The sequence below is a fragment of the Culex quinquefasciatus genome, chromosome 2 (genome assembly GCF_015732765.1).
Source record: "Culex quinquefasciatus strain JHB chromosome 2, VPISU_Cqui_1.0_pri_paternal, whole genome shotgun sequence".
Classification (NCBI taxonomy): domain Eukaryota; kingdom Metazoa; phylum Arthropoda; class Insecta; order Diptera; family Culicidae; genus Culex; species Culex quinquefasciatus.
The window spans coordinates 197,112,286-197,125,489 of NC_051862.1; the positions used below are offsets into that span (position 1 = coordinate 197,112,286).

A 13,204-nucleotide genomic window follows, 5' to 3' on the forward strand; every position below is an offset into this window, starting at 1 on the left:
CCAACGCCGTGTCGGCCGCCATCGCGCAGGGGAGCGTCAGCGCTGAAGGCATCGACAAAAAGTTACTACATCCTGGATATGTCCCAAGATCACCAGTGCGAACCCGTTCCGGTACTTCCGGTGCCACGACCAGTGGCACATCAACATCCGCCAACATCCCCATCAGGAACGAGTTCCAGATGCTGAGCGACGATGAAAACAACAACAACACTGACGGTAGCAGCACTACCGACGACGACGACGACGATGATGGTCGTGCACGGAAAAAGTGCCGACGTCAAAAAGAACAACTCTCCAGCGGAACGTAGACCACCTCCAATTTTTGTTTTGGACACGTTAGCGGACGATGTTGACGAGTTGCTGGAAGGCCTCGGATATTGTCTGAAAATCGGTAAGCCGGCAGTGCAAGTGATCACACTGACCAAAAAGAATTTCGACCTGGTGATTGAAGAATTGAAGCGTAGCAACTTCAACTTCTACACATTCAACCCCGAGAAGCCCCCTGTTAAGGTTGTCTTGCAGGGTTATCAAGACCGTCCGATCTCCGACCTGAAGGGTCACCTTTCGGACGCCGGAATAAAACCGCGGGAGATTAAAGTGCTCTCGCGCAAGACAACGGTAACAGGTACACACACACTGTACCTGTTGTACTTCGACCGCGGCACCGTCAAGATCCAAGACCTGCGGCGGACTAAAACGTTGGACGGTTTTTGGGTAAACTGGCGGTTTTACACCAAGAACCCGACGGACGTAGCGCAATGCCACCGTTGCCAGAAATTCGGCCACGGCTCGCGGAACTGCAACCTCCGGCCCCGCTGCGTGAAGTGCGGTGAGTCACACCTCTCGGAGGCGTGCGCACTGCCACGAAAGGCGGACTTGGGGGACAAGGCAGAACAAACCAAGCCGCGCATAAAGTGCGCGAACTGTGACGGCAACCATACCGGCAATTACCGCGGATGCGTCGCGCGCAAGGCCTACCTCGAGGAGCAGGAAAAGAGGAAGAAGAAAGCGTCCCACCCTCCTCAGCGAAGTACGAGCGCAGCCGTTCCTGCAGCTGGACAGCGTACGGTTCCAGCGGAAAATTCAGCGTTCCCTCCTGGTTGGGGGCGTTCGTTCGCCAGCGTGGTCGCTGCCGGTAGCGGCAGTACGGCCCAGCAAGAAGTCACCGGGAAGATCTCTTCACCCTGCCGGAGTTCTTTGCTCTCGCGGGGGAGATGATGACGCGGTTTCGGAGCTGCCGGAACAAGGCAGAACAATTCCTGGCCCTTGGGGAACTGATGATCAAACACATCTACAAAGGATAAATTTTCTGTGATCTAGTATTAAGCTTTCTCTTCCTCTATCCCCTTTCCTTTGCAATTTCTGTAAGTTTTTTATAGTTTTTTCTTACTCTTGCTAGTGCCTTAGTTAAAGAAATAATTGTTCCTAAATGGATTATGATGCAACACACAGCTGTAAGGAACTCCAAAACTCTGTTATGCACTTCAAAATAACTCATTGTATCTTGATTATTCACCAATAAAACCGAATTGAAAAAAAAATTAAACGTAAAACCCTGATTTACGTGTGATTTAACCGTTTACGCCGAATCTCAAGTTAATATTAATTCAGTTTACATGTGATTCATTTTTGCCGTGTCGAGTAAATTCACATGTTTGTTTGTGTAAAGGTAGTTTGAAAATGTTGTAATTGAATTTAAAAAAATAACTTAAAAAGTGAAAAGCTAAAAACATTCCTTACACAGCAAAAAATCCGATGGTAAAATCGCATGCAAAAGCATGCACATCACCTTCGTCAAAAAAGACACTTAATATTACACGCTGCATGTACAAGTTTTGTAAAAACAAAAAAAAAGTTGCAACCGACGGGATTCAAACCCAGCACCAACAGTACGTACTGGCGCCTTAGCCTGCTCGGCCATCAGACCGATGAGGAATGGAAAGGATAAATGCATACATGAGCTTGACATTTCGGACAAGTAGGTTTCCCATACTGATGGGCTACATATTTCAGGGTGTAATATTACATTTAATTTCATAAAATAATGCAACATTAACTTTACACCCAGGCCTTTTACACGCAGCTGGATTACTTCTTTTATTGCTGTGTATTGTATATCGTTTGAAATGTATTCAAAATTCGACGAGTGATAAACTTTGAAGATCCTGGATTTCTATTTCCATGAGTTTTTAGAACTTTAAAGTTTATTTTTGTCCCCTGATTTTTCGAGGCATTTATGAAAAGGATCTACACTTTTTATTTTCTCACACGTTATATCAATATACATCTAAGTAAGCGGGATGTTCACTTTTGATAGGGTCTAATAAAAAAAAGTCCAGATACCTATGTACTAATCAAAATAGTTGCAACAGTTTATTCTAAGGAATTGGCCATCCTTGGGAATGTATTTATGGGGAATGACATTCTGGACAATGGGATACGAAAATGTGTAAAAAGCAGTTTGGAAAATGCAAATTATATTTTCATAAGAACTTTGGCAAAGACGGATATTTATACTTATGAAAAAAATAAAAATATCTTTGAAAGGTTATTGTTGTTATTGAACAAAAACTAACCCTTTCAAGATATTTTCTCTTTTTAAATATAAAAGATGAACATTCTATTGGCTCATTTTATATGTGTTTTTTTGTGTTTCTAATTATTATTATTGAGAAAACGAAAATTTCAAAAAAAAGTTCAATTTTTAGCATTAAAAATCTTACTAATAGTTTAGAAGATATCGCTATTTAAAAATATGGATACACTTAGAAAAACTATCTTTTCACCAGATTTAAACTTTATGAGGCTATAATTCAGCAACTAGTAGTCCGATCTACAAAGTAAAAAAAAAAACTAAATTATTGGAAATCAACAGCTTATTCCAAAATATTATTTTTTGGGTTATAAAATTCCCGGTAAACGGCTATCATGTCGTAACGTCACTTTTTGACTTTCCGAGAAAAACGCGTTTTAATGTTTGACCTTGAAGAAACAAAAACGAGAGCACGCTACGTAAACAATAATAAACACGTTTTGTTTGGTTGACCATTCTGTGCATTGCCCCGAAGTTTGGTTGAATTTAGTTGCCGGAGTCCCGAGTTATAATTGAAAATGTTGACGGTAGGGGAAATGTACCCATTTTAAGCCTAATAAGCGAACGTGTTTGAATGATGCTGGATAATCTGGAGTGTTCCATGAAATTTACTAAAACCAAGTACACCAACGAGTAGAGCAACTTTTTGTGAACATTTCTGTTTAATTTCACTTTTATTAAATGTTATGCTTTTTCTTTTACAAGCATTTAAAAAAATATTTCCCAAATGCATTCTAATCAGTCGAGTGCATTGGGCCACGCCCATTTTTCTATTTTCAGCTTAGTTCTTTTTTTTCTTCCAGCGCTCTTTTGGGTATGCTTCGTGCTGCCAAAATTGATGAAATTTTACTACACTCACGAAAAGTAGCATTTATAGAGAAAATTTCCTGGCATCACTAGCTCACACCAACAGGCGCTGCTGGTGGTGTTGGTGGCTACCCTTTGTTCTTTATTTGCCTTCGCTTCTCGCTCGTTTTTCTTCAGCCTTCGATTGAAATGGGTAGTCAAAATTGAAACGTCAAAAGACTTGGCGCGTTTGTTTTTTGGATGACGCTTGCTAATTATTTACATGTTTCGGGATTATTTTTCAAGTGAGTGACTAACTAATGTTCAAAAGAACATGTTGCCGGTAGTTGGAAGCAATTTTATATCTTAAGCGCTTTGAAATCGTTAGCGCAAGTGAAAAGATATTGATGGCGACTTTCGTTAAGCATCTTGCGTGTGGATGTGTGTGCCACCAAAATGATGAGAAATGGTCTCGCCAAATAGAAATTATGATTAAAAGTGAATTAAATTTGATCTTTTTACCCAGTAAATGGCATAAATTTGCGTGCTTACTTGAGGCGGTGTCAAACGCACTTACCAATTGTCGCACTTACTTTAATTTTCAGGCTCTGTCAAGAGAGCACGCAAAGATTAAAACTTCTTTCATATGGAGAGCGACAACAATGCAAAGAGTTTTTTCGGTTTTTATGGAATATTTCAGACTTGAAATCGGATTTTGGGGATCTGTTAAGGTCAAAAGGTGAGACATTGTGAGCTGTACAAAATGGCGTTCTTAACTCAGTTTGGCCCGAAATACACGTACGACAAGTTAGCACGACGGCGACGACATGCTCATTTTGTATGACAAGCCCGCAAAATTATATGGGAAAAATAATGATGCAAAATTACTTCTTATGTTATACATGGGCAATGTTTCATCCAAATAAAAATATACGAATTTAAAAATAGCTAAATCCTAGAGAATTACTCTTATGCAACCTAGTCATCCCCTCGCTACGTTAGTCTATTTCGCGCTGGTCATTCGCCAAAAAGGTGCTAAAAGAAGCATTAGATATTCCAAAATACTAAGGTGCTGCTGCTGTTTGCTGTGTAGCTTATAGGCTACCTCTTCATGCGATGAAGCTGTGGGATCGATAATCACGGTGCGTGCGTGTATAATTCATACAACCGCCACGGTACAGCAACTTTTGATGGCTTTTGGGTTCAAATTATTCTAGACGCGCAGCATTAGTCATACCTTTGAACAATCATTAACTTTTTCTCTGTTGTTTGTTTGCTTCCTTCCAGTGAACCCGAACCGCCAAATTCGATGATCTTGCTGCATGACATCACCGATAAGCCGACCGGCTGGATCCAGCTGGTCAAGTCACTGATCCGAGTCGTACCGCTGGAACATCCCATGGGACCGAGCGTCATCACGCTGCTGCTGGACGACAGTCCACTGCCAACGAAGGACTCGGTGCTGGAGGTAAGTTCTAGACCCTGCTGAAGGTCGACATAGAGAGTAGTCACTTGAGTGCATCCACCAAGTCACGGCGGTGTTCATAAATATGAATCACTTGTGGCGTCTTCGGCGAAGTTGTGTTATTGTTGGTCGTCTGATAATAATCCGTGACAGTCCGCTGAACAGAGCGCTGTGACCACGTCAATAACGATGACCTTGCTTGAAGCTAATCTAGCGCTGCGTGGTGGAGGCTCAAGGCAGGCTTTGTTGTTCTGTTTCGATGGGGGTAGTCCCTAAAGCGTGGTCACTTCCGCATAGAGACAACCGTCAGCGCGGACATCCTGGCTTATCCGCTCTTATCTGTTTCGCAAATTACACAACTCGCTGCTAATCTTTTGCATTTATACCAACCACCGTAGGTTGCCGATATGATAACGCACTCCATCCGACGCACACCGAAGCGGGAGCGGAATCTCTGCGTAATCCTGGGCTGTCTGGCGGAAAAGCTGGCCGGACCGAGCAGCATAGCGGTACTGTCCGATGTGACGCTGGGATATCTGTTGGGGAATTTGGTAAGATAAATTGCAACTCTTTTATTTGTAGCAACTAAACACAAAATATCATTCTTTTTAGGACGAAGGCATCCATCCGGACGTGATGCTGTTTTCATTGATCGCGCTGGAAAAGTTTGCCCAAACAAGTGAAAATAAGGCCACAATCAAGGTAACCTAGCATTACCAATTCTAACTCTTAAAAGGCCAAATGTAAAAACTTAACATTTCCTTTCAATTTTAGCGGAAGTTGGCCCTCTATCCGGAAAATCCGCTGACCAGGTTGGAGCGGCACATCGACAGCAAAGAGTTCATCCTGCGGCAGGTGGGCTTCTGCGCGCGCTGGTGCCTGGACAATTACTGTGAGTATTGCTGGAATTTTTCAGTAAGCAAAATGATTCAGTTTTTGTTTATTTTTTTCTGCTGATAAATGTTATTTAAAACATTGAATTTTGATGAAATTTGTAGCAAAATTTAGTCTAATGTGGGTTGATACTAAACTTTAGAAAACTTTTGTTGTTTTGTTTTTTTTAACCGCCAAAGAAGGTATTTTGCGTCATTGGTTCATCCATGCAAGTTTCCCTTCAAATTTCTCAGCTGTCCACACAAAAGAGGTCTTCTTGAATCTGCATCTTGAGAATTAAATTTCAAAAATACTTTTTTTTTTCTCTTTAAACACAGAAAAAAACATTTTTTCGCAAAAACAAGGAAAGATTTTAACTTTTCGTTTAATGTTTAAAAGGAGAGCAATTCTACCGAATTCTAGAATTTGATTTATTTGTATTTTTATTTATATTCAATATTACACCCGTTTGAAATTTTAGTCCTGACAAAAAAAAAACCGAAAAGATCAGAGAGCAATTCCAGCCCAAAACAGGAATTTTTTAAGTACTTTTTTCTCGACCCTCTCCGATTTCAATTAAACATTGTAGACATGTTATCCTACCTTTACATTAGCCATTTTTGTGTATATGGAGCCAATAGTACTCAAAAATAACATTTGAGAAGGGCCTAAGTGTTTTAAATATTTTTGTATTTCGTAATTTAAATATTGCTGTACCTCGAATCCGTTGCATCGTATCAAAAAGTGGTCAAAGACAAAGTTGTAGGAAATTTGACGGGCTTTCCGAATAAAAAAAAAATACACTGAAAGAAAAAAAACACTCCACTTTTATGAGATTTTTTGATTTTTAAGTTTAAAAGTCAAATTTGAGGGTGAGCCCACGTTTTTTTTCGTTCAAAATTTTTGTGACAATAGCCTAAGATGTTACAAAAAGACTCACGAAAAATGCAGGATGGAGCAACGCACCTAAAAAATACAAAAATCATTTACTGAAACTGTTTTTTTTTTTTTCAAAAGAGCTCTAAACATCAAAATTTTCAAAATCCGAACACGAGAGTCGATTTTCTAGACATTTTTACATAAAAGTCTCCATATTGACCATTGTCCTAAGTCCAATCCTTGTAAAGTTACATCGGTTTGCTTGCCTTTGAGTTTGTCTTTGACCACATTTCAATTGGATGTATGGACTTACAGATATAAGCTAATTTACTATCCAGGTTACTACACTACACTGAAAAAATATGATGGTTTCAGTTATGAGCAATGTAATTAGCTTATATCTGTAAGCCCATACATCAAATTGAAATGTGGTCAAAGGCAAACTTATGGGAAATTGGACGAGCTTTCCGGTAAAAATATTTTCGAGACTGAAAAATCAAGTCTGTCATATAGAAATTACGAAAAGCCATCAAAAAACCTATTTTTTCAACATTTTTATTTTTAAACCCGCTGTAACTTCACAAGGATTGGACTTAGGACAATGGTCAATATGGAGACTTTTATGTAAAATTGTCTAGAGAATCGACTCTCGTGTTCGGATTTTGAAAATTTTGATGTTTAGAGCACTTTTGAAAAAAACAGTTTCAGTAAATTTTTTTTGTATTTTTTTAAGTGAGTTGCTCCATCCTGCATTTTTCGTGAGTCTTTTTGTAACATCTTAGGCTATTTTCACAAAAATTTTGAACGAAAAAAAAATCGTGGGCTCACCCTCAAATTTGACTTTTAAACTAAAAAATCAAAAATCTCATAAAAGTGGAGTGTTTTTTTCTTTCAGTGTATTTTTTTCGGAAGGCCCGTCGAATTTCCTACAAGTTTGTATTTGACCACTTTTTGGTACGATGCAACGGCTTTGAGATACAGCAATATTCAAATTACGTAATACAAAAATATTTAAAACACTTACGCCCTTCTCAAATGTCATTATCGAGTGTAACTGGGCCCATATACACAAAAATGGCTTATATATGCCTAGGATAACATGTCTACAAAGTTTCATTGAAATCGGAGAGGGTCAGGTACAACCGATTCCCTATTTGACATGGAATTGCTCCAGAGCATTTTACAAATGTTTCATTTTTTACCATTGAAAATTGGTCTTTTATTTGCAGAAAAACTAAAAACGTCAAGTTTATAGTAAAAAATCAAACTTTTGCCCATATCTTGAAAATGGTGCGCTTTATGGAAATTTCTGTTCAGTATATGTTTTTGAGTTGCATTAAAAACTAGCTTTTTGGACATTTCTATGTTATAAAACAAATCAAACAAATGTAATTCTAGATGAATTATAGATTAAATTTTCAAAAGATCCTATCTGCATAGGAAACCCACACCTCATAGGTTGTTTTGAAAATTTACTCTAGAATTGTTGAATAATAATATTAAAATTGTCACTTTTTAGCTTGACACCCTTTTTACATGGAGCTCACACACACTGCCTACAGTGTCCGTGAGCTCCGTGTAAAAAGTTTCAGTTCGTCACTTTTTAGTCTGACTTTGTCAAACCAACGGGGTACAAAACAAAAAAGTGTCAAACGAAAAATTAACCAACCACCGCACTATGGGGTATTTCCCAAGGGATTGATGGAAAAAGAGGAATCACAAATCCGTTTAAATAATTTCAAGATTGTTCAGGTGTGAACCGAAAACGCGACCAAAAATTTAAGTGGAAGAATAAGGCTTTTAACTGCTTATTTAATTGTCGGTGTACAGGACGCCACACCGTTTAATCATTTTCTGGCGTACATTCAATTTTGAAGTTAAAAATCAGTCATTGAATTGGAAAAATAAAATTATTTTTCAAATTTTATTTTTTTGAATCGTGTGCACCTACGTCGAAGACCAACATTGTTTACTTTTTGCTCTTTGGTCTGACAGTCTTGGTCTGACAGATTTGGTCTGACAGCTTTATCATGGATTTTGGTTTGGTCAGGCGAGGGATAGCACACCGCACCCTCCTGGTATTTCCATATAAGCGAGCGGCCAAACATATTTTTTTGCTTTTTTGTGACTTTTTTGTGTTGTTTGTACTTAGTATAATGAAAACAAATGAATTTTGATATTTTTCCAAAAAAAAAGTTTAATTTTCGATTTTTTCATATATTTGAGGCCACATGCATTAAAGTGGTGAATTTTAATATTCTTGCTCTGTCTATTTGATGCACGGAATGGCGGTTTATGCTATGTTAAAGTTTCTGATTTACGTTCAATCTCCCTCCCCTTCTTCTTGAGTTAAAATCCACCTCTCTTTGAAGATGAAAAGTGGGATTTGGAACTCAAAAAATCTTGATTTTTGGTAAGGGTGTAACGCGAAGTCACTCACACAGTCATTTGACTCTCACCACCTCCCTCATTCGCGCAGAGCTCGTTCGTTTGAACTGTACTAAAAAAATACGAGCACCTTCCTCACGACTGCATTCAATTGATTGCTGTCACCGCACTTACCCGCACAAGCAAGAAGAAGATAGGAAAAGAGAGAAAGAGCATGTGTCGTCGTGTCGCCCGGCTGATTTAGTGCTGAGCTTGGCATTCTTTCGTGTCGACTTCGTGTGTGTCAACTGGCGGTCGCATCCAAATGACGATCATGACCATGATCATGATCTAATCTACATACCATGGAATAGAACCCAGTTTTGCCAGCTCGATTAGTACAAAGAGAGTAACATTTCGCCTCCTCATTTTAATCAATTTGATTTCCGTATAGAGTTATCTACGTGCGCATGTATTGCGTGTACATACACGAAAAAAAAGAGGTTAAATTTTGTACCGACCAGCAAATCAAATGGTGTGCTAGTGTGCGTGAGAGCGGGCTTAGATAACTCTATAGGCAATCAAACGTCAAAATTACCCCCCACTAGAGGGCGCTCAAACTTGGGGTGATGTTTTCATTATAACCTACAGCGAGTAAATTGGTTTGAAATTTGAAATTGTTTTATTTCATCATAAAATCGACATTAATAGCAAATTATACCATTTTCAGGTAAGAAATAAATAGCTTAATTGATATAAACGAAAATATTTTTGTGATGGCCGATTTAACCTGTTCATTATCTGATTCAAAATAAGGGAATGTTTTAATCAACCAAAACCTAACTAATCAATTTAGAATGTAGATTATTCAAGTGGACAAATATTTTTTAAAGTCACTTCTACCATAAAAGCAAAAATCGGCTTGAGAAATGATAATTGGATTGATTTTCAATATTAGCAATCTAACCTCATTCTCGCGTTTTCAATCCGGATCTCAGAATTTTCAATGAAAAAGGCAACTTAGCTAAAAAATCAAGAAGTCAGTCGATAGAACTTTTTATTTCTTACCTCCTGTTAACTTTATTTTATTCCAAAAGATCAATTTTCTTTTAAAAAACCTTAGAATAGTTTTCACTTCCCTTTGCACTTATAGGCAATCAAACGTCAAAATTACCCCCCACTAGAGGGCGCTGAAACATGGGGTGATGTTTTCATTATAACCTACAGCGAGTAAGTTGGTTTGAAATTTGAAATTGTTTTATTTCATCATAAAATCGAAATTTATAGCAAATTATACCATTTTCAGGTAAGAAATAAATAGCTTAATTGATATAAACGAAAATATTTTTGTGATGGCCGATTTAACCTGTTCATTATCTGATTCAAAATAAGGGAATGTTTTAATCAACCAAAGCCTAACTAATCAATTGAGAATGTAGATTATTCAAGAGGAAAAATATTTTTTAAAGTCACTTCCGAGGTCACTTCTACCATAAAAGCAAAGCTCTGCTTGAAAAATGGTAATTGGAATGATTTTCAAAATTTGCAATCTAACCTCATTCTCGCGTTTTCAATCCGGATCTAAGAATTTTCAATGAAAAAGACAACTTAGCAAAAAATCAAAAAGTCAATCGATAGAACTTTTTATTTCTTACCTCCTGTTAACTTTATTTTATTCCAAAAGATCAATTTTCTTTTAAAAAACCTTTAAATAGTTTTCACTCGCCTTTGCACTTATCGCGCAAAAACGTAAACGTAACCTTGCACCAAAGTTCTCCTACTCGAATGTAGGTGGCGAATAGAGTTTTTAGCTTTGGTTTTGGGAGCCTTTAAATACTGATTGTTGTTGTGCAGTGCACCGTTTTTGAGTTGTAATAATTTCTAGGTTAAAATAAACAATGTTAAAAAAAAATTCATCTTAATATCAATTTTTAAGTATTGTTACGCTACGAAACCGTCGAATGAAACCATTTTTTTTTTCGGAGGTCAAATTTATTAAAATGGAGTTTACTCCAACTAAAATTTAATAAAAGGCCAGCCACCCTACCATTCAAATTTAATCGGCGGTGATGATTCTTTAGAGAATAGACTTTTAAACTCTTAAGAAGTTTAATTTTTAATATCCATTATATATCCTTTTCCCCAGTCCTCATCGAGGGCCGCAAGTACTCGTACGAGGTGGCGGACGTGAGCAACGTGCGCGTGATGCTCAACACCCGGGACGTCAGCGAGTACCTGAAGATTTCCTCCGACGGGCTGGAAGCGCGCTGCGACGCGTACTCGTTCGAGAGCGTCCGGTGTACGTTCCAGGTGAACCAGGGCTGCTGGTACTACGAGGTGCTCATCATCACACCCGGCGTCATGCAGATCGGTTGGGCGACCAAGGACTCGAACTTTTTGAGCCACGAAGGGTACGGCATTGGGGACGACGCGTACTCGATAGCGTTCGACGGGTGCCGGAAGTTGATTTGGCACAACGCCCGCTCGATGCCACACGATCTGCACATCTGGAAGGGCGGTTCGGTGCTGGGGTGTTTGCTGGATTTGGACGCGCGGGAGGTGATCTTTTCGCTGGACGGCGTGGAAGGGGGCGTGCTCAAGCAGGTCTTTGGAAGTGCGAAGGATGGCTTCTTTGCGGCCGCTTCGTTCATGTCGTTCCAGCAGTGTCGGTTCAACTTTGGCTCGGCGCCGTTTGCGTTCCCGCCGAAGAATCGCCAGTTTATGAGCTTCAACGATCACGCCGAACTAAAGGACACGGATAAGGTGAGGAATAATGCTGTCACTGTATCAAATTGAATCTCATTTAATGTCATCTTTGTAGATTGTCCTGCCGCGGCACCTGTTTCTCGAACAACTGCGCAAGCTGAGCGTCCGCGAGGACTCGTGTACGCTGTGCTTCGACATGAAGGCCACGATCCGGATAGAGCCGTGCAAACATCGGGGCTTCTGCACGGTGTGCGCCGCCCAGCTGCAGTTCTGTCCGATGTGCCGGGCGGAAATCGTGAGCACCGTGCAGGAAGTGGACCCCGCCACTACCAGCAGCAGTCCCGTGTCGGAGGACGGCAGCGAAGCGACCTGATAGCCGGGCCTCGGGTCGTAAGTAACGACTAATCTGTCTCTGTTTGTGTGTTTGTGACGACGAGAATGTTTGTGGGTGTTTCAAACAAGTTTTGAAAACGTGCGAGAAATCGATGTTTCAAGAACATGCGAAAAAAAATCGTTTGTGATAGTAAGATTATATAAGGAAGAATAGCTATTTCTAATTTTAGTCACACGCCAGCGAAAAAACACACTTTTGGGCTCACAATTTGCAATCTGAAACTCGTCACTTTTTAGCAAAAAAAAAAAATTGGTCACGTGTCGCGTACTTAATGCAACTCAAACAAGCAACAAGAAGAACTCACTTCCAGTCAACTCGGCGTAGCGTTCTATGCTTTTCGAAATTTGTTCCAAATTGTCTTCCGTAGAGAGTTTGCGAAGCTTGCGTGTGTAGCATAAAATGAGCCTAACCGGGAAAGAAAAGTGTGCGCCTAATCAAGATTATACGTTTATTAGAAGTTATGTCTCGTTTTATCACCTTATCCAGAAAAATCAGAATCGTAAAAGTATATTTACATTCGAGCCTAGGTTTAGTCAGTTTAACATTCATCTAATGAAAAAAGTGAAGCCAGTCGTTTGTTGTTTTATTTTTTTAAATGCTGCTACCATCGATGGAAGCCAACCTCATGCAATTGTTACAGAACGATTGCACAGAAGAAACGTTCTAGATTCGAACAGGCTTGTTTTAGTGTAGCGATGATCATACTATTATAACGAAGAATAAAATATGTATATTTAAATTCAACGATCATCAAACTATTCGTTCCGTTATCCGCCTAGCTAGCTCGGTTATCAAGCGCGTGTTTCGTTGCAGGTGCATCCGTGCTGATTGATATTAAAGCAAAAACAACAAAACAAATAATAAAACAAACGGAACAACTGTACGAAATCGAAATGACTGATATATTTTTGTATGAACTGTGAAACATGAAGAGTGGGCGAGATGAAGAAATACAAAAAAAGCAAACGCGCGCGAAAGCATTAAAATACACAAATTTTTTTGTAAGAAAAGGAACACGAACACATAAGAAATCTGGGTGGGCAACACAAAAGAAAAACGGCGCGAGGTAAAGGCGCTGGTCACCCCTCTGAAATTTTGGAAGTACTGCTGGAAATATACGAAGCAACAATGTATCAAAGCA

The 13,204-nt window shown here is 39.3% G+C and overlaps 1 protein-coding gene across 5 annotated transcripts in view; it reads left to right on the forward strand.

Moving 5' to 3' along the window:
- Positions 1–13,204, forward strand: part of LOC6036472 (RING finger and SPRY domain-containing protein 1) — a 28,845-nt gene extending 15,641 nt beyond the window's left edge. For all 5 annotated transcript variants that reach the window (XM_038252712.1, XM_001846470.2, XM_038252710.1 and 2 more), the window contains 6 exons: positions 4,667–4,847; positions 5,243–5,395; positions 5,457–5,546; positions 5,619–5,736; positions 11,110–11,726; positions 11,785–13,204. In XM_038252712.1, the coding sequence (XP_038108640.1) occupies positions 4,667–4,847; positions 5,243–5,395; positions 5,457–5,546; positions 5,619–5,736; positions 11,110–11,726; positions 11,785–12,042 (1,417 nt within the window). In that variant the 3' untranslated portion in view covers positions 12,043–13,204. The remainder of the gene's footprint in view (positions 1–4,666; positions 4,848–5,242; positions 5,396–5,456; positions 5,547–5,618; positions 5,737–11,109; positions 11,727–11,784) is intronic.